General features: G+C 66.9%; 3 protein-coding genes across 3 annotated transcripts; 2 read left to right on the top strand and 1 right to left on the bottom strand.

Moving 5' to 3' along the window:
• Positions 1–765: 765 nt before the first annotated feature.
• On the bottom strand, positions 766–6,015 carry LOC137157440 (proteasome subunit beta type-9-like). Its single transcript, XM_067554691.1, has 6 exons — positions 5,886–6,015; positions 3,212–3,279; positions 2,070–2,201; positions 1,830–1,959; positions 1,075–1,216; positions 766–935 (listed from the first exon to the last, which is right to left on the bottom strand). The coding sequence occupies exons 1-6, from the start codon at positions 5,934–5,936 to the stop codon at positions 808–810; spliced, it is 651 nt and encodes a 216-aa protein (XP_067410792.1). The 5' UTR covers positions 5,937–6,015; the 3' UTR covers positions 766–807.
• A 3,454-nt stretch (positions 6,016–9,469) lies between these two features.
• LOC137157439 (antigen peptide transporter 1-like) lies at positions 9,470–15,306 on the top strand. Its single transcript, XM_067554690.1, is given in 13 exon segments — positions 9,470–9,576; positions 9,816–9,946; positions 10,426–10,631; positions 11,886–12,083; positions 12,505–12,547; positions 12,550–12,632; positions 12,839–12,947; positions 12,950–13,026; positions 13,287–13,460; positions 13,817–13,985; positions 14,507–14,569; positions 14,572–14,633; positions 14,882–15,306. Coding segments are annotated over 13 exon segments (1,689 nt in total). The 3' UTR covers positions 15,149–15,306.
• Positions 15,307–16,457: 1,151 nt separating this feature from the next.
• On the top strand, positions 16,458–19,326 carry LOC137157438 (proteasome subunit beta type-8-like). Its single transcript, XM_067554689.1, has 6 exons — positions 16,458–16,628; positions 16,873–17,020; positions 17,591–17,702; positions 18,087–18,216; positions 18,493–18,697; positions 19,124–19,326. The coding sequence occupies exons 1-6, from the start codon at positions 16,485–16,487 to the stop codon at positions 19,210–19,212; spliced, it is 828 nt and encodes a 275-aa protein (XP_067410790.1). The 5' UTR covers positions 16,458–16,484; the 3' UTR covers positions 19,213–19,326.
• Positions 19,327–20,159: the final 833 nt, after the last annotated feature.

Here is a 20,159-nt window from a genome sequence, read left to right as displayed (position 1 = left end):
GACACAGCAAACAGGAAGCTCTTTGAAGAGCCTTTATCCCAGCGCCCGCCCCACCCAGCCCAGGCCCTTTCCGAGAAATCAGACGGGAAAGGAGAAACCGTCTCTCGCTGGGCTGCAGAGGGAGCTGCTGCCCTGCCGGATCCTCAGCCTGCGCTTGCATCCAGCTGAAAGGGGAACTAGGGTCAGGTGCGGCTGGGGCAGGGAAAACCCTAAGGACTCAGAAACCAAATAAAACTAACCCAGGCTTTTCCAATCTCATGATTTTTCAGCTGCTCCCGTGGCTGCGCAGGGGGTTAGTTCACACCGTTTTCATATCTGGGGTGGGTTGTGCTGCGCGTGCCTTGCAGAAGAGGTGACTTTTGAGGAGGGAGCTGACGGCAAAGGTTGGCAGACTTGCTTGAGAACTGCAGCTAAAAGGCCATTTTCCCCCCAGGCACTGAGTGGTTACCCTGTGGAACTCCCTGCCACAGGATATAACTGAGTCCAAGAACTGAGCCAGGGTCGCCAAGGGACTGGCCATTTCTGTGGTCCACAAGACGCTCTAGGTCTAAACTAGTTCCTGCTGACAGGGGGTGGGGATCTCACGCTTTGCCCTGCAGGGCCTGCACCGATCTCTGACAATCTCAGACTAGCAGGCGCCCAGCCGGCATACAAAGGGCCAGCCGGTGCGGTCAGCCCAGCTCTGCAGTGGCTCTGTGCCGATCTGCACCAGCGGGGCTCCAGCCCCGTGTACCCGAGCAATGAGGCCCGCACGCCGCCTGCACTTGGAAAGCTTTATTGTGTATAGAAGAGGGGCCGGGCCCGAATTCATTCGTCGTAAAACTTGGGGATGTCGTCCCCCAGGAAAACTTGCTCCACGGCTCCCGCCTTGGTGACGGTGACGAGATAAATGACCCCCCCGCTGGAGCCGTCCCGGCTCATCGCCAGGGCGATGGCTGGGGAGAGAGAGAGAGAAAGAAGGGGTTAGTGAAGTGGTGTCGCTAGAGGGGAAAAGCCCTTGGCCCCACTCCTGCCCCCCGGCCCAGCCGGTCCCCGCCCCCTGGAGCTGCGCTGTCCCTGGGCAGGCGCAGGTACCGTTCTTGGTGAACTGGCGACACTCCTCCGGAGACATCCCGGGCTTGTAGGCTGCGTCCACGTAACCGTAGATGTAGGTGCTGCCGGATCCCCCGATGGCGAAGGGCTGGCGGGTCAGCATCCCCCCCAGCGTCCCGTACACCTGCGGGAGTGAACAGGTGAGAGGCCAGGCCTGGAGCAGGCGGGGGCCGGGGATGGGGCCTGCGTGCCCCAGACGGGCCGTGACTAGGGCTGGAATTCAAAGCTTTGGGCGCTTACTCAGCCCAGGGGATGGGGGGCTGGGTATGGGGCCAGCAGGGTCTGGGTTCAGATCCCCCAGAGGTGCTGGCTGTTCTCCCGCTGCATGATCTGAGCAGCTATGGACATGGGAGGGAATGGGGCCGCGTTAACGGGGGGATGAAGGGCCCCCGAGCCAGGAATCCGGATCAAACAGCCCGGAGGGGAGCGAACGGGACGTAGCCGGGGGCAGTTCTCCTGGCCCAGTGGGTAGGTGAGATGCGGGAATTCAGCCCCGCTGGGGTCGTTTAATGCTCCCCCCCTTTCTAGCTCCCCGAGGGGTCAGTGCCCCTTATCCCCTGGACGCCGGCTGGGCCGGGAGCGTAAGTGGTTTGGCTCGGAAGCTGCAGGGAGCCGGGCTGGCCGAGGGGCGCTGGCTGTGGGAAAGGAGGAGGGATGCTGTGGAGGGCCAGGCGATAGACAGCAGGACAGCGCCCCCCCCCCCCCCCCAGCTGTGTCCCCTCCCCCCGCAGCCTCACCTGCCCCCCTTTCCTCCGGTCCCAGCCCGCCACCATGAGATGGGCCGACAGCTCCTCCTTGTACTTGTAGCTGATGCCTTTCACCAGGCTGGCGGCTGCCAGGACCAGCGGCGCGTCCTCCATGTCCAGGCTGGGGGGGAAGAACAGGGAACGGGGGGGGTCAGTGATAACTGGAATCGCAGCCCCCCCATCTCCCCTCGCCCATCCCAGGGCCCCTGCCTGGCCTCTCCCCGCCTCTACCTGTGCAGCTCTAGGTGGTAATGCACCATGTCGGCAACGGCCTGGGCGTCCGCGGCGGAGCCGGAGAGGGCGCAGTAAATCCGCTCGTGCAGGGGGGCCAGTTTATCGAAGACCCGGTTCACCACGGCCTCCCTGGGGAGGGGGAGAGCAGAGAATCCAGATCTAGCTGTGAACCCCAGAGCGCCCCACGGAGCCGGGCCCGGTAACAGCCCCGGGCCCCAGCCCCCCCAACTCAAAATGCAGGAACTCCCTGTTCCCAGACCCCCTGTGGTGGGGGGGACACACGCACCCTGCTCTGGCTGCAGGGGGGAAAGGGTTAACGCCCCACCAATCCCAATCCTGCTCCACCTGCCCATCAGGGACAGGCTTTGCACCTTGGCGTCCCAGCAGGGGCAGGTGCTGTGGGTGCGTCGCTGGAGAACCGGGTGCAGAACCGGGGGCCTGTGTGGATGCTTGGAGAGCAGAGGAGACGGGGTGGACGCAGCCCAGGCCAGGAGCCTGTTTCCCGAGGGCCAGGTTTGTGTCTCTGATTTTTTCCCCGGGAATGGCCAGACCGGCTGCTCTAAGGGGGCGGCGGTGCAGGGAGCCGGTGCCCAGGGACAGCGGCTCTGAGCTGGCTGGAAAGGCAGCCACAAGTGGGAATTTCTGCTGGGCCCCGGGGGAAGCAAAGGGACACAGGAAAGGAGCCTGGTGGAGGGGGCGTGAGGCTGTGACATGGGCCCGGCTAAGGCAGAATCTCAATCACAAAGGCCAGGTGGGAACCAGACCTGGAGAGCAGCGCCCAGGGGAGGAAATCAGCCAGCGACCCTGACAACCGGGCCACTTTCCATCCAGTGGCCCTAACGCGAGGGAGATTCCCGCAATCCACCAAGGCCGGAAAAGCCTCTCACCAAAAAGTGAGGAGGAAAATCTGTGCCTGACCCACGGCGATGGACAGAGCTGGCCCCACACTGCAGAGCCCTGCCCCAGGGCGGGCATGGACACGGGGGGGGGTCAAACCCCAAACACGTGTGTGACTCCGTCCTGGAGGGGAGTGACAGACATCCCCCCCCCCCCCGCACCGGGGTCAGCAGTGATAATTCACCCTGAATTCTGCCTGCACCTGGGGCTTGTCCCACGGGGGGGAGGCCCCCGGCACTTACCCTGCAGACACCCGGGAGTCGGAGCCCACCACGACCCCGCCGTCAAACTCCACCGCCATGATGGTCGTCTGGGGAAAGGGGAGGAGACGCGGGCGTCAGGGCCGGGAACCTCGCAGCCCAGGGAGACTGCTGAGGGGCACCCCACGCCCTGCAGGGAGCTGGCACAGGAGTCCTGGGGGGGGTCCAAGGTTCCCCCCCACCAACCTTCTCGCCAGGAGAAATGCTCGGAGCAGACCGGCAGTGTCTGGGTCTTGGGCACAGCGCTGACCCCACCAGGGCAATGGGGCAACAGAGGAACCTCCGCCCGTGAACCCCTCAGTGAAAGCCCCAGCAGGGCAGAAAGCATGCCTGGCCCGGGCACTGCAACTCTGCTGGTGGGGAAATGGGAGCCAGGACGCCTGGGTTCTCTCCCAGCCCTGGGAGAGGAGCAGGATCTAATGGTTACAGAACAGAGGCCTGGAGCCAGGATGCTGGGGTTCTCTCCCAGGCTCTGGGAGGGGAGTGGGGTCTAGTGGTTACAGCGGGGGGCGGGGCTGGGAGCCAGGGCTCCTGGGTTCTCTCCCAGGTCTGTGCGGTGTGGAACCAGGGCCCTAGAAACGAAAGCCCCTGGTCATGGTGTCTGCCCCAGCTGGTCACTGAGTGGGGGTCAGACGGGGGGGCTCTGGGATTTGCTCACACATGGCAAAGGGCCCTTTGTGACGTGTGCTAAACTCCTGGCCTCACCCGGCACCCGGGCACAGAGTCCTGGGGCTGATCACGCCCAGGCGGGCGCTGGCGCCTGCACCTGCTTCCCTGAACTGGCAGGCGGCGTCTGAGTTACTGATACGGCACGTTTACAACAGGGCATGCCCAGCTGGGGTGCCAGGTTCGGGGCGACGGGGAGCACACGGTGCCCCCCAGCCAGAGTCCCATGTTCTGCGGCCAGCTGGTCTGACCCAGGCCGCCTGGTCCAGTGCGGAGACATACGGAAATAGTCATTGGGGGGTGCCAGAGACTGTGACTGTGTGGTCCAGTGGTTAGGGCATCCCCAGCCGGGGCTGGGGAGACCCTGGGTCCTGTCCCCCTTTTATTATTTATCCAGAGGGCAACAGCTTCCGAGGAGAGATGGAGGGAGCCCCCCCCCCCCCAGAACAGCCTGCGGCCCTGTGGGGTTAGCACTGCCCTGGGGGAGGGGCGCCCCCGGTTCAAATCCCGTCTCCCCTCAGGCACAGGTTCCCCACGTCCCCGGCGTGTGCACGACCTGCCGGGTTAGAAGCTATAAGGGGGTCACCACCCCCTCTGGCTGGGTTTTGAAAGGGACCCGATCCAGTAAGTGGCCTCGGAGCCTGGCCCCTCACGACTGGGCCGCTGGATGGCTGCCCTTCCCGGGTGGGTGGATGGCTGGCGGCTTAGGCGGGATCCAGGCGCCTCCAGGGTGCAGGCCCAGAGGCGGGAACAGGTGCTGGGGGAGGGGGGGAGGTGCAGGCCCAGAGGCAGGAACAGGCGCGGCGGGTGTGTGTGTGTCCAGGCCCAGAGGCGGGAACAGGCGCTGGGGGGGGTGCAGGCCCAGAGGCGGGAACAGGCGCTGGGAGGGTGGAGGCCCAGAGGCGGGAACAGGCGCCGTGGGGCTGTTACTCTGAAAAACACAGGTGCCCAGTGAGTTTAGGCACCGCCAGGGCTAGGCAGGAGATCTGTGGCTCACAGAGGAGCTGGGACTCAGGGGTTTAGGCACTTTGGAGTCTCTCGCTCCCTGGCAGGTTTTTCTAGCCCTTCAATCCTTCGTGCGGCTCTGCTCTGACCCCGGCCCAATGTATCCACATCCCTCGTCAATCGTGGGCCCAAAATGGGACCCAGGATCCAGCCATGGTTGCACCAGAGTCAAATCCAGAGGGAAAATCACCTCTGTGCACCTGCTGGAGATTCCCCTGTTGCCCTGTCCCACTAGCCTGGCTGTCCACGGTGCGGCCGGGAGCTGCTGTTCAGCTGATCACCTGCCATGGCCCCACCTCGCAAAGCACCTTCATTTAGTAATTGACCCACCACCCATGGTGAGGCTGTTTTACAGAAGGGGGCAGCTAAAACACAGCTGGGGAGAGAGCCCAGGAGTCCTGCTCCCCCCCCCGCTCTAGCCACTAGACCCCACTGTCCTCCCAGAGCTGGCACCGCCTGGCTGCACGCAGCTCTTGGCTTTCATTGAGCGAAAAAGCAGGTTTCTTGCCCTCATGGTGACTTGAGACCATGGCGAGCGCGGCCGGGGGGGAGGAGGGGGAGCCGGGGCCGGGGCCAGGAGGGGAAGTGGGACGCTGCAGGGAGGGGCAATGGGGGAGCAGGAGCACAGGGGGGATGGCAGGGAGGGGGGATGGGGCGGCGGGTGGGGGACATGGGGGCAGCAGGCGGGTCCCAGCCGACCCCCCCCCCCCGCCCCTGGGAAGGCCCCAAGGACCAAGTTAGCGCAGACCCGTGGGACAGGGAAAGCGAAAGCGAAGCGGCTCCAGGCCCGGCCTGGGGGGGGGGGGGGGGGGGGCTGGACCGCCCGGATCCCCCCGCCCCCGGGGCCCCCGAACCGGCAGTGCTCGGGGGGGTGCGATCCGAGCCGGGCAGCAGCTGGGGCAATTAATGGGGCGCCCCCACTACCCCCCCCCCGGATTCCCCTCCCTGCGCCCCCCAGAGGAATCCCGGCCCCGGCCCCACTTACCCCCGTGCGGACCTCCCCGTCCGCCCAGCCGGGCCCCCCCAATCCCGCCATGGTGCAGCGACCCCCGCAGCGGAGAGCACCAGCGCCGGGACAGCTCCGGGACCAGCCGCGCGCGCCCCGCCTCCCTGCAGCGCCGCCCAGCCCCGCCAGGGGGCGCCAGGACCAGCGCCGCCGGGAACCTGCTCCGGCCCCTTCTGCCCGGCAACAGGTGATGCCTGGGCCGGTGGGGGGGAGGGGGGGCTGGGAGCTTCCCTCCCCCCGGGGCGTCCCAAGCCGCTTCCCCCATCCATCACCCGCCGGGAGAGGGGCTGGGCTGGGCCCTGACACCGGGGTGAGGGGCGGCTGGGGGGGTCCCTAGAACCCCTGCACACCCCCAGAATCTCACCAGCTGTAGCAGGGGAGGCCTGGCCTGGGGAGGGAGTGCAGAACGAGCCCACCCCACACTGGCCCCATGAGTGGGGCTGGCTGAGTGGCACGCAGGGTCTTGGTGCCCCGCAGGGTGTGTCTACACAGCTACACAGTGCAGTGTAGACGGGACTCGGGCCAGGCTCTGACACCTCGGGAGCAGGGAGGGTCCCAGAGCCCCGGCTCCAGCCCCCGCCCGAACGGCCGCACGGCGATTTCTAGCACCGCAGCTGGTGACCCGGCCCTGAGACTGGTGCGGGGGCTGTTTATTGCCGTGTGGACGGCCCCTCGCTCACTGAGCCCCCCACTGAGGAGACAGGCCCAGGCCGGTCTATGACACGTGTGTCCAACCAGCCCCCTGAGATGTCACTGAAGGGGGCGTGCGCGGGCCTGGAAAGCGTCTCGCACTCACACCCCGTCAGAGTAGCTGGGCCCGAGCCCGAGCCGTGATCCCGTCCGTGCACCAGGGCCCAGCTTGCCGTGCCGGGAGTGGGGAGCCGGGCCCAGCCAGCCCCACGGGACAGGAGCCACTTCAGCCGGGACGGGAGGTTTTGTGGGTCGAAGCGGGACAGTCCAGCGAAACCCAGGACTGCTGGGGGGGGGGGGGGGGCGCGGGTGTCACTTGTTTGGGGCTGCGGAAACCTGGGCTCAGCTCCTGGCTCTGCAGGTCACTGGGGGCCTCCGTGTCCCCACCTGTAACGTGGGCGCAATGGCCCCGGAGGGGGTGCAGGGGGTGCAGCAGGGGCTGTGACATCATTACACAGCTGATTGTGGCACCACGGTGACGGGGCCAGACAGGTTCCAGAGCGAGACCCCCGGATCCCAGGGCCTGCGCTCACCTAGCCTGCCCCTGCCCCCCACAGCCACGCTGGGACACGTGTGTGCACACTGCACGGGGGGGGGGAGCAGAAATCCACGTGTACCAACGGCTTCAATAACCGCCCCCCCCCTCCCGAGCTGCAGGTGCTCCGCAGAGCCTCAGCACTTGAATTGCAAACTGGGGGGGGGGGGGTGCAGGGAGGGGGAGGGGCACCGGAACTGCACCGTGGTGGGGGGGATTTATTAATTCATGCAACAACAATTCACACCCCACCTCTGCCCGGTTCAGCCCTGACCCCGGCGTGGGAATTCCCCCCCCCCCTGCCCCGCCCGCTGGGGAAATGCCCTGGGGGGCTGGATCTCAGAAAGGGGGGGGGTGCGGAGCCCCCAGTCCAGCCGTCCTCGTGCCGTCATTTGCTATGGGGCGGGGGGGGGCAGTTTCCCCCCCTTCTTCGTACGATGATGTGCTCCATTTGTCATCCACTCCCCCCCACCCACTCAGCGCCTCAGAATCGCGGCCACGTGCTGCGCACACCCCCCGCCGGGGCGGGCTCCGCTAATCCGCTTTCACTTTCACTTTGTGGGAAGCCGCCGCCTTTCCCAGAAGCGGAGCCGGGCGGCCAGGGGCTTCCCAGGCGCCGGGAGGAGAGGCGAGCCCGCGGTCCGTCCGTCCGTCCGTCCTGCCCCTCCTGGCCCTGCCTCCCGCGGCCCCTGCCTCCCGGCGGGTTGTCAGTGGCCGGCCTGGGCGGTGCTGAGAGGGGCAGAAATTGCCCCGGCGCCCGGGCTCCGCTAAGCCCGGGGGGAGCCGCCGCCAGACGCCGAGACCCGCCCGGAGCGAACCTGCAACCAGGAGCGAACCTGCAACCTGGAAAGGGCGAATTTCTGGTGTCACTCCGGCGCGGGCGCTGAGCCGCAGTGAGGCGAGCGGCCGCCAGAGGGCGCGGCGGGGACTTGGGGACTTAGACACCTGCTGCCGGAGCCGGCCGGGACCGGCCCTGCCCAGCCCCCGAGGATGAAGCGCGGCATGGCCTGGGTCTGCCTCCCGCTGGCCGTGCTGCTGGATTTCCTCTGCCTGCGCCTGGCGCTGCTGCTCTGCCCCCTGCTGCCGGCCTGGGACCCCCTGGCCCTCACCTGGGGGGTCGCCCTGGGGCGCTGGGCGCTGCTGAGCCTGAGCGCCCAGGCTGCCCACGGCAGGGGGCAGGGCCTGCCCGGGGGGCTGCAGGAGGCGCTGCTGCCCCTGGCCGCCCTGCTGAGCCTGCCGCTGCCCTGCTACCTGACCCTGCAGGCGCTGGCCCAGCCCCGGCGCCCCCGCGGGAGCTGCTGCACGGCTGGGGGCGATGGGACGTCTTCGGCCTGACCTACGGCCTGGCGGGGCTGGTGGCCGCGCTCTGGCACCAGCTGTGCCCCTCCGGGAAGGGGAGCGGGCGCCCAGGGCCTCGCTGGGCCGGCTGCTGGCCTGCATGAGGCCCGACCTGCTGCGCTTCATGGCCGTCGCCGGCTTCCTGGTGCTGTCCTCCCTCGGTGAGTCGGGGGCCCGGGGGCGGTGGAAGGGGAAAGGCCCCGTGTGCGGTTCCCTGCCCGCCCCAGCCAGCCAGCCAGCCAGCCAGCCCCCCAGCCCTGGGGCCAGGTCGGACAGGAATCGTGCCGGCTGTTTATACGCTGTCATGTTCCTGGGCAGAGACTGTCTCTTCCTGTCCGTGCAGCTCCCGGCGCGACAGGGCCCTGATCTCAGCCAGCCTGTCTGTGCAGTGCCGGGCACAACTGGGCCCTGAGCCGGACGGAGGTCTCTGTGCATGGTGCAGTAGCACTGAGCGGTTTGGAGGCGCACGGATAGCCTGGGCCGGGTCTCCCTGCGCTGCCGTGGCAGCTAGAACAGCCGCGGATGCTCTGCCCAGCCCAGCGTCGGTGCCAGGGAATCAGCGGTCAGAAGGGTGGGATCCCCTGCCACGCTGCAGGATTTGTTGTGTCTAAACCCTCCAGGCTCCAGCCTCCTTTTGCCCTTGGTCACGGGCGCTGTTGGACCCGCAGAGCAGGCAGGGGTGGGTCACGGGCTCCCGGGCGCAGGGTGGTTGGATTGTCTGGCTGTGCACAGCAGAACGAAGGCCACACAAATACAGGGAATGACCCTGAATGGGTGGGAGGTAGCCGCTCCCAGTTCTAACCACTAGACCCCACTCCCCTCCCAGAGCCGGGGATAGAACCCAGGAGTCCTGCCCCCCTCACTCTAACCACTAGACCTCGCTCCCCTCCTGGAGAACCCAGGAGTCCTGGCTCCCCCCCACTCTAACCACTAGACCTCGCTCCCCTCCTGGGGAACCCAGGAGTCCTGACCCCCCATGTGCTGTTGGCTTGCAGGGGAGATGGCGATTCCCTACTACACGGGGCGCATGACCGACTGGATCATGAGCGAGGACGACCTCGGCTTCGTCCAGGCCATCTGGGCCATGTCCCTCCTCACCGTCGGCAGGTGGGGGCTGCTGGGGTCCTGGGGGTGGGGTCAAAGGGTTCAGAACATGGGGTGCAGAGGGGCTGGGTCATGGGGGTGGAGGGGAGCTGGGGACAAGGGGGTGGTGGATCTGTAGAGCAAGATCCCTGCAGGAATTCAGGGGCAGGCCTGGAGGGTTGTGGCTCCGCTTGGGGGGCAGGGAGTTGGGGGGGCAGGCAGTAGCCCCATCACTGACACCCCCCCCCCGCTTCTCCCCCCAGCGCGGTGATGGAGTTCGTGTGCGACTGTATCTATAACGGCACCATGAACCGGATCCACAAACGCATCCAGAGCCGGGTCTTCAGCTCTGTCCTGGGCCAGGAGGTTGCCTTCTTCCACACCAACCGCACCGGTACGGGGCCCCCGCCTCCTGCCCCACACCAACCCCACAGACTGCCCCCCACGGCCCAGGGCTGCTCCCCGCCCTGAGCTCCCTGCTCCGTCCTGGGCCAGGAGATCGCCTTCTTCCAGGCCAACCGCCCTGGTACGGGACTGACCCCCACCCCAGAGCCCCCAGCCCACAGCCAGGCCCTGCCCCATTGTCTCAGGCTCCCTAGTTCCTCCCTCGGTCTCCCCACATGCACCACACCTCAGGTCTCTAAATGGATGAGCAGGATGGATGGCTGGACACGCTGCAAAGAATGGACGGATGGACACGCTATGCATGAGCGAGGGATGGACTAGGAACAAGTATGACCGTGGGATGGGTGGGCGGACGGACCAGGGATGGATGGATGGACAGGTCGCTCTGGAATCCCTCCAGGATCTATCCCCCGCATCCCCACACTGACCCTCCCCGCCACCCGTGCTCACTCCGTCTCCCCCGGCCAGGGGACATCACGTCGCGGGTGACGGCCGACACGGACGCCATGAGCGAGGCGCTGAGCGAGAAGCTGAACTTGCTGATGTGGTACCTGATGCGCGGAGTCTTCCTCTTCGCCCTGATGGTGCGGGTGTCGCTGCGCCTGGCGCTCTTCACCACCGTGGGGCTGCCCGTCGTCCTGCTGGTGCCCAAGCTCTCCGGGAAGTTCCACCAGGTACCGCGCCCCACAACCTGCCCCACAACCTGCCCCCCAACCTGCTCAGCCCCACGCCCCCACCCGGGGTACATAAGCAGTGGCACAAGGTACCGGGGCTGCGGTGTTATGCTTAGAGAAGACGAGCAGGATCTTATTCAGGGGGACCCGGCGATACACCGCGTTTATTGTACATAGAAGAATATCAAAAAGCAGCCCCATTCTCACACACACTCATAAAGTTCTGCAAACCGGTGTGATATAATGACCAGTCCTTTTATGTGTTGGTCGAGCCGGCCTAGTGACCAACTAGACTGGGCAGGAGGAGGGAGCCAGGCCTGTGTCCAACGTGAATCCGATGCTCCAAGATGACAATTGCAGAACGAGACCCAAAGTTCCCGTGTCTTTACCCATCTTTGATGCTCGCTGCTCTCCTGTCAGCCTCTGGGCCTGGCTGTGTCTGCTGCCGCTGGGCTCAGCACCGGTGTTAATCACCCGCTCATTGCAAGCAGGACGGGTCTCTGATTTCTGTGCTTTGTTTGCTCCCAGGGAAAACAAGGCGAGTCCTGTAGCACTTCAAAGACTAACATTTCGTGGGCTGCACCCCCTTCTCAGATGCATCCCAGGGCGGATCCTTCTGTACTTTCGGCTCGTTTATTTGCACATTAGGTCGTTGCTAGGTGTTCTTTGGCCGTCAGGGTCCGGATGGGGCAGCCGGTGTCTTCACTCCCCTGTCCAGTGTTACCGCCGTTTGGGTTGGTGTCTTCTGATGCCTGCACATCCGTTCCTCACTCACACACACAGGGAATTTATCAAGATGTTTCAGGTTCAATAGCGCCAGGTTCAGGACCAAGCTCGCTGCACGAAAGGGACACGATGGAGTCCACCCCTGCCCCACGGAGCTGCACTGTGCCGTTGTCAGGACCGTTTCTCTGGGTGTCTCTCTCGCTTGCCCCCTAGAACAAGGCGTCTCCCCCTGACTTGTTTGCACGGCTCCTGGGGGGGATCACAGCTGTCACACCGGGAGGTTTGGCTCACCACCGGCTGTTTTGCTCAGAGCTCTGCTCTCGGGTTGCTGTGGGGCAGGCTCTGGCCTGTGCTGTACATGGGGGTCACCCTAGATGGTCACAGTGAGCCCGTCCGGCCTTGGAATGTAGGACTCTCTTGATCTGTGATGATCTCCAGCCTCCCCCAGCGCTCCGGGGCGGGAAAGGGGGATGGAGGGGGAGGGATGCCCAGAGGCCTCCCCGCTCTGACCCCTCATTCCCCCCCCAGAGCCTGGCACAGCGGGTGCAGGAGTCCCTGGCCAAGGCCAACGAGGTGGCGGTGGAGACCTTCCAGGCCATGGCCACGGTGCGCAGCTTCGCCAACGAAGACGGGGCCGCCCGGCGCTACGGGGAGCGGCTGCAGGAGACTTACCGGCTCAACCAGCAGGAGGCAGCCGCCTACGCCGCCTCCATGTGGACCAACAGCGTAAGGGGGGGGGGCCCTGGCAGCGGGGGGCAGTCACAGCAACCAGAGATGGGGCTGCCGTGGCAACGGGGGTGGGTGCAGAGGCAGGGATGCAACCCAGGGGAAGGCTCTGGAGACTGTGTCAAGGAGGCCAGGGGAGTGTCGTAACCCTGGGGGCAGGGGACACGAGTCACTATCCCTGGGGCCGGGTGGGGGGTGCAATATTCTTGAGGGCAATGGGGGGGTGGAAGAGGGGCCAGAGGAGGGCGACGGGGCACCCCCTGGATAGTTCAGGCTGGCTCCTCCTCCCCATCAGGATGGGGCCCCCCCATTCGCCCAGAGCTCTGAGTTCCCATCACTCTCCCGTAGAGTGGGGGCCCCCCAGAGCTCCAAGGGGGGGTGAGGACCGTCACCCCCCCATTAATGCTCCGTGTCCCCCCAGCTGTCGGGGCTGGCACTGAAGGTGGGGATCCTGTACTACGGGGGCGGCTGGTGACCGCCGGGGGCATCAGCACCGGGGACCTGGTCACCTTCGTCCTCTACGAGATGCAGTTCACCACCGCCGTGGAGGTGAGTGGGGGGGGGGCTCCCCCATTCCTAGAGCTGCTGGTCACCTCCCGGGGGATGGGGGATGGGGACTATGGGGGACACACCCAGCCCTGACCTTCCGTCCCCCCCAGTGCTGCTTCCCATCTACCCCAGTGATGGGGGGTGGTTGGGTGTGGGGGGGGCTATGGGGCGAGCTCACCCAGCCTGTACCCCTCCTTCCCCCCCAGGTGCTGCTCTCCGTCTACCCCAGCGTGCAGAAGGCCGTGGGCTCCTCAGAGAAGATCTTTGAGTACATGGAGAGGACGCCCCAGATCAGCCCCCCTGGGACGCTGGCCCCCCCGACCTGCGCGGGCACCTCCAGGTGCAGGACGTCTGGTTCTCCTACCCCGGCCGGGATGACGCCCCCGTGCTCAAGGTACCTGGGGGCTGGGGATGTGGGGGGGACGCAGCGCAGTGTCTGGGTCAGGGCATGGGAATTCAGGGGGGACGGGGGGGATCCAGAGCAGAGCCAAGGCTTGGGGGCAGGAGATGGGGAGATTATAGGGGGGCTGGAGGGGAGGAGGATCAGGGGGGGCAGAGTGGGGGTTGTGGGGGCAGAGCCATTGGGGGGAGGAGTGCTGGAAGGCCCAGGGCTGGGGGAGGGTCTCCCCGTGTTTGATTGTCCCCTCCCCCCAGGGGGTGTCTCTGGAGCTGCGCCCCGGGACGGTGACGGCGCTGGTGGGCCCGTCGGGCGCGGGGAAGACGGCGCTGGTGGCCCTGCTGGAGCGGTTCTACGAGCCCCAGCGCGGGCGCCTGCTGCTGGACGGGCGGGACCTGCGGGAGTACGAGCATCACTATCTGCACGGCAAGGTACCCTGTGCCCGCCCGGCCCCCCGGCATCCCCTCCCCCACTACCTGCACGGCAAGGTACCCTGTGCCCCCCCAGCCACCTGGCATCCCCTCCCCCCACCATTATCTGCACAGTTGGATACCCCCTGCTCGAGCGTCTCCACGCCCCCTTGCACATCAATGTCTGGGGCACCCCTCGGTGCCCTTCCCTGCCCCACATGGGGCAGGGATCCCAGGCCTTGTATGGGGTAGTTCCCCACAGCAGGGACCCCCTCAGGGGTCCAGCTCCAGCCTGTCCCATCTCTAAGCCCCCGTGGGCTCCCCCGTCAGCATCCCGTCAGCAGTCTCCCGGTCTCACCCCCGCCCCTCTCCCCCAGGTGGGGCTGGTGAGCCAGAAGCCGGTGCTGTTCGCCCGCTCGCTGCATGAGAACATCGCCTACGGGCTGGGGGGGCGCAGCCGCCAGGAGGTGATAGAGGCCGCCCGGCGCGCCAACGCCCACCCCTTCATCGCCCGGCTGAGCCACGGCTACGACACAGGTACCGGCCCCCCGCTGCCCCCCTGGGACCCCGATACACCCCCTGGGACTCCTGTACCCCTCCCCCAGCATCCCAGCACCCACACCCCTTCATCGCCCGGCTGAGCCACGGCTATGGCCCAGACACTGAGCCCTGTATAGCCCCTGGGGCCCCTATACCCGTCTCCCGGAGACCCCAATATCTTCCTAGGATCCCAACCGCCAGGAACCCTTATACCCCTCCCCCAGGACCCCCACCTTCCGGGGACCCTAAGACTCCTGCAGCCCCATGGCTATGACACAGGAACTGGCCCCAACCCCATCCTGGTTCCCCCCCTCAGCACCCCTTCCCTTCCCCCATGGCCACAGCACAGGCACCAGCCCTGACCCCCCCCCCGAACCCTCTGCCCGCAGTACAAGACAGTCCTCAGCACCTGAGCCGCCCCGCAGACCCCGCCCTGCCCCAGTGTGTGTGTGTTGGGGGGTGGAGCGGGGGGGCTGCTCGCACCCTGTACAGGACACTGATCTCAGCTCTTCCCCACAGACGTTGGTGAGACGGGGGGGCAGATCTCGGGGGGCAGAGGCAGGGGGTGGCCATCGCCCGAGCCCTGCTCAGGGACCCCGAGTCCTGATCCTGGACGACGCCACCAGCGCCCTGGACACGGAGAGTCAGCTGCAGGTGAGTGACACGGGGGAGGGCTGCGAGTCGCGAGTGAGGGGTGCTGGCAGAGCTGGGGGAGCCCAGGGCTGGGGTAACGGGGCTGCAGGTCAGGAGCGAGGGCACCGAAAAAGTCAGCTCATGGACACCCCCAGAGTTGATCGGATCCATTGGTTGGGGCTGGGGGGGCTGTAGCTGGTGAAAGGGGGGCCCCACACACAGCCCCCCACATTCAGACCCTTCGTAAGCCCGGACACCTGTCCTTGCAGGTGGAGAAGGAGATTTACGAAGGCGCCCGGGCCCGGCGCTCGGTGCTGCTCATTGCCCATCGCCTGAGTGCCGTGGAGAGAGCCGACCACATCCTGGTGCTGGAGGACGGGCAGATCTGGGAGCAGGGCACCCACCGGGAGCTGCTGGCGCGCCGGGGCAGCTACTGGCGCCTGGTGCAGAAGCAGCTCAATGGGAACGAGGGGGGGCATGGAGGCCAGGCTGGAGGCTGGGGGCCTGTGAGGCTGGCACCAAGGGGCATCCTCTGAACGGGGGGCTCTACGCTCCCCCTGCCTGCGTGGCTCCTCCCCAGGGTTGAGGGGATTCTCAGAGCCCCTCACACGGCTCCTTCCCCCCTCCCCCCAAGAGCTAGCACGGCGCACAGGACGCAGGACCAGAGGTCGTGAAGGGGGCTCGGTCTCTGGACAACCCCCAGTGCTGAGACACGGGCCCCCTCCCCAGCGGGGGGGCTGCTGGCGGAGCAGGGGGGGCGAGCAGGCAGCTGTTGTTTTTCTGGCTTGTGTGTAATAAAGGGTGTTTGTTTTTTCACGTGTTTCCTGCGTGATCCTTGGGGTCGGCCCCCCTCCAGGCAGTGGGACACCCCCAGGCCCGGCCCTGTATCCAGGCGCCTGGAGCCCCTTGGGGACAGGATCCCCCTTGGAACCTGCTGCTGCGTCCCTGCCCTTCCCTCCCCTGTGCCCTGGGGGTTCCCTGCTGGTCCTGTGGCCCCCCTAGGCTGGGGAGTGGGGGACCCCGTGGTGCCAACCAACCGGTGCCAACTCTGCTGGGTCTGAGAGCTGTAAGGCCAGGCTGGGAACAGGAAGGGGGTAGCGCCGGGGGCGGGGGAGGCAGCTGCGAACGCCCCCGAGCCGTGCCAGAGCGAGGGAGGGGCCATGGCCCGAGCCCGGCTCGGGGCCGGGGTGGGGAGACGCGTCAGCAGTTACCAGGCAGATCGGGCTGCAACAGGTTAGCGATCCCCGCCCCCCCCCCCCCGCCCCACGTGTGCGCCCGGCGCCGGAGCAGCGCCCCTGGGGGCGGGTGGGGGCAGCGCAGGGAGGGTCACACGCCCCCCCCCCCCCCCCCCCAAATGCTGCACGGTACCGCGCGGTCACCGCCCCGCCCCACCATCTCCCCGCCCTGCGCCCCGGGGAGGGCCGGGATCGCTGTGCCCATCCGTGCCACATTCACCCCCTGGCTGCGCAGGGCTGGGGGGCCCCTCCCCAAGGATTTCCCGCCCCCTCAGCAGCCTCTGTCCCCCCCTCCCGGCTCCCTCTGCGCCACCTCCCCCAGGACACCCCCTGCCTGCGCCCTCTGCAGGGACCCCCTGCGCCCTCAGCCCCTCTCCAGGCGCCCCTGGACTGTGGGGCTGCGCCCGTCAATGCCCAGATGTTCCCTTTCCCCGAGGAACCCCCGCACCCGCTAGCCCCCCCCCGGCGCCCCCTCCCCGGCACCGCTCCCTTCTCCGTGCGCCCCCCTCTCCAGGGCGCCCTGGGCCCGGGCAGGGCGGGGACGTGCCCGGCCCCGGTCCCACCCCAGCTGCCGCTTTCGGTTTCTCTTCCCCCGGCGCCCGCCGCTCAGAGCCGGGCGGGAGGCGCAGGGAGGCGGATGGCGCTGGTCGAGGTGTGCGGGGCCCCCCGGGGGGGCTGGGGCTGGGCGCCCCCCGGAGCCGCCGCTGCGCCCCGGGGACCGGATCACTACAGCTTCGGCCTGCGGGGGCCCGAGCTGGCCCTGCCCAGGGGGAGCAGGTCAGTGCGGAGTGGGAGGGGGAGTTGTAGTGCCACAGATTTGGGAGGGTGAGGGGCAGCACGGTGCACGTGGGGGGGCAGGGCAGTGGGGGGGCAGAGCCCTGGGGGTGGGGGTCAGGGTGAGATTCGTGCCATGAGGGCACAGGAAGGAGAAGGATCCCCTGAGGGTGGGGGGACAAAGGGGGCAGAATCCTGACACTGGGACACCCCCCTCTGACAATCACCCCCCTTTTTCTCCCTCCCCCCAGCCGGCCCAGTTCCTGCAGACCTACTCCGAGGAGGGCCGGGACCGGGTGCGGATCGAACTGGCCCATGGCACCACCACCCTGGCCTTCAAATTCCAGCACGGGGTCGTGGTGGCCACCGACTCCCGGGCATCGTCCGGCAAATACATCTGTGAGCCCTGGCCCCCGCACAGGGGCTTTCCCTCCCCCCAGCACTGGGGCGCCCCCTCCCCATTCATCCACCCCCCCCTTGGGCTGGTGGGCTCACCCCAGGGTATGGGCTGGGCAGTTCACCCTCCCTTCCCCCCCGTGGTGCTGGCTGATGAACCAGGCCTCGCCCAGCCTGGGCCCGTCCGACCCTCATCGCTCCATCCCTCCACCCCCCCACCACGTGCCAGTGACTTTCTGCATCCCTCTGCACCCCGCAACAGCCCACGCCACCCCCAGTGCCCTCTGAGATCCCCCCGCGCCCCTTAGCTTTCCCTCAGCCCACCAAGCCCAACACCTCCTGCACCCCCGTCCCCTGCCCAGCAGCCCCCACATGCTGCCCCCCCCCAAGAGTCCCGTAGGCTGTCTTACCTAATGCCCCCGGGACGGCCTCAACCACCCCCTCCTTCCCGCCCACTCGCTGGGTGCTGCCGGTGCCCAGAGAGAAACACCCTCCCCCGCCCGTCCTGACCCCTGGGGGGGGGGGTCTCTGCATTGGGGCCTCATTAACGCCCCCGCCCGTCTCTCCGCGCAGCCACCCTGCAGTTCAACAAGGTGATCGAGATCAACCCCTACCTGCTGGGCACCATGTCGGGCAGCGCCGCCGACTGCCAGTACTGGGAGCGGCTGCTGGCCAAGCACTGCAGGTGTGTGTGTGTGTGCGTGTGCGCGTGTGCGTGTGAGTGTTCGTTCGTTCGTTTGCGTTCGTTCGTTTGTTCGTTCCCTGCCTCCTGGCCAAGCACTGCAGGTGTCGTCCACCCGATGGGCCCCTGGCCCCAGCTCTGGGCGAGGGTGGTACAGGGGCTGCTGGGCTGTTTGGGTGGGGCTAGGGGGTGTTGGGTTTGGTGGGCAGAGGAAACGTTATGGGGTGCAGGGGGAATGGGGTGTTGAGGGGTGTTTGGGAAGGTGAGTGGGTGCAGAGGGCATTTGGCGGTGCAGAGGGGCATGGGGGAGTGTTACAGGGCGCAGGGGATTTGGGGCCACCGGGGGGACCCTGGGTGCTCACCCCAGCTGTTCCCCCCCCCCCCCAGGCTCTACGCCCTGCGGAACAAGGAGCGGATCAGCGTCTCGGCCGCCTCCAAGCTGCTGGCAAACATGCTGTGCGAGTACCGGGGCATGGGGCTGTCCGTGGGCAGCATGATCTGCGGATGGGACAAGAAGGTAGTGGCCCTAGGCCCCGTCCTGATCCCCCAAGCCCCGTACCCAGCACCCCAGCTCTGAGCCCCCCAGCCCTGCATCCCCAGCACCCCACCCCCGAACCTCCTGCACTGGGAGCCTTGAGTCTGGGTCCAGCTACAGCGATCTCCATCCCTGAGACCCCACCCCAGGATCCTGCCTCCTCCCTGAACCCCAATCCCCCACCTCTGAGCCCACACACCCCCTGCTGTCTCCGAACCCCCAATGCCCTGCAGCCCCCCTGACTGTCTCCCCCGGCAGGGCCCCGGCCTGTACTACGTGGACGATAATGGGGCGCGTCTCTCCGGCCCCATGTTCTCCACGGGCAGCGGGAACACCTACGCCTACGGGGTGATGGACAGCGGGTACCGGCCCGACCTGAGCGTGGAGGAGGCCTACGACCTGGGGCGCCGCGCCATCGCCTACGCCACCCACCGTGACGCCTACTCCGGGGGCGTCGTCAACAGTAAGGGAAACAGAGGGTGGGGACAGGACAGGGACCCCCCGGGGGTGATTGCCCTGGGTTACTGTCCTCAATACCTGGGTCCCATGCCCCCAATTCTTGGGGGTGAGCATCTTGCACTGCCGTCCCGTACACCTGGGTCCTGACCCTTTGCTTCCCAGGGCTCCCGAGGGGTGAGTGCCCTGCCCTGCCATCCCGGACGCCTGGGTCCCATCCCCTCACACCCAGGGGTGGGAGCTCTGTGCTGCCATCCAGGACACCTGGGTTCCATCCCTTCACTCTCCGGGTCCTGGCAGGGCTGGTGCCTGGCCCTGCCCTGTCGTCTCTGGTGCCTCGGTCCCAGCCTATCACAGTCTCTGCCCCCCGCGGCTGGGTGCTAGGAATCACGCTGGCTGCCCCTCACTCTCCCATGTCTCCCCCCTCCCCCAGTGTATCACATGAAGGAGGACGGATGGATCCGGGTTGGACGGACGGATGTCAGTGGCCTGCTGCACCAGTACACGGATGCCAAGCAGTGATACGGGAACAGACCTGGCACCCCACATCCAGGGATGAGCCGTAGGGATGGAGCGGGCAGAGAGGGAGGAGCAGGACGTGGGTCAGCGAAAGGAGTTTCTGTGTGTGCTGGAATAAAGTGAAATGGTGAACCCTGCGGCTGCCGGTGTCCATGTCACGGTGTCTCCTGGCAGCGGGGGTGGGGAGAGTGACACGGGGCAGTGGGGGGGTGCAAGGGGGGGCCGGGTCCAGGGATGAAACGGGGAGAGCCACAGAAATTCGGGGAGTTTAATGCAGCCTTGGAAACCCAGCAGCTGTCCCACACAGAGCTCCGCCGGCGCCCTCACTGCCGACCCACAGCCTCTGCTATCCCCCCTCCCCGCCCCTCCGCAGCTCCGCCGGTGCCCCTACTGCCGACCCACAGCCCCCTGCTATTCCACTCTACGCTAACAGTTTAAGCGCAGGGACCCTTGGGAGCCCAGCCCCATTCACCACGCTGGGGCCAGGCGCCGCTGAGGGGTTTCACAGCAGGCAACGGTTTGAAGCAGAGTCTCCCAGCGACACCCACCCTTGGGTGTCTCTAACCTGCAGAGATTTGGCCTCCTCCTCCCCCCAGACTCCCGCTGTAATCCGAGACTCCTGGTCTGGCTGGAGAAGGATGCGGGGATTCCCCGGCCAGCCACATAACATCTGGATTGTCCTGTCTTGTCTGACAGGCCTGGGAACCCGGAGCGCTCAGGTGGGATCTGGTTCCATGTACAGTGCCAAGGCAGCCACTGAGCCACGTGATTACAGAGTAAAATAGTTACATGCCCAGATGGGGTGAGACGCGCCGGTTATGGGAGTGGAACCAATGTCTAGAAAGCGAGACGAAGCCAGGCTGGGGGGATTGAGAGAAGGATTTGTACGGGGCCAGCAAGGTAGATGATGGGAGGAGACATCCCCCAGTGCACCAGGTCAAACGCTGCGC

Source organism: Emydura macquarii, unplaced genomic scaffold, assembly GCF_026122565.2.
Source record: "Emydura macquarii macquarii isolate MOO-44397 ecotype Brisbane River unplaced genomic scaffold, CSIRO-AGI_Emac_v2 contig_1510, whole genome shotgun sequence".
Classification (NCBI taxonomy): Eukaryota; Metazoa; Chordata; order Testudines; family Chelidae; genus Emydura; species Emydura macquarii.
The sequence above is the reverse complement of the archived record's forward strand: the minus strand, read 5'-3'. Positions and strand labels throughout refer to the sequence as shown.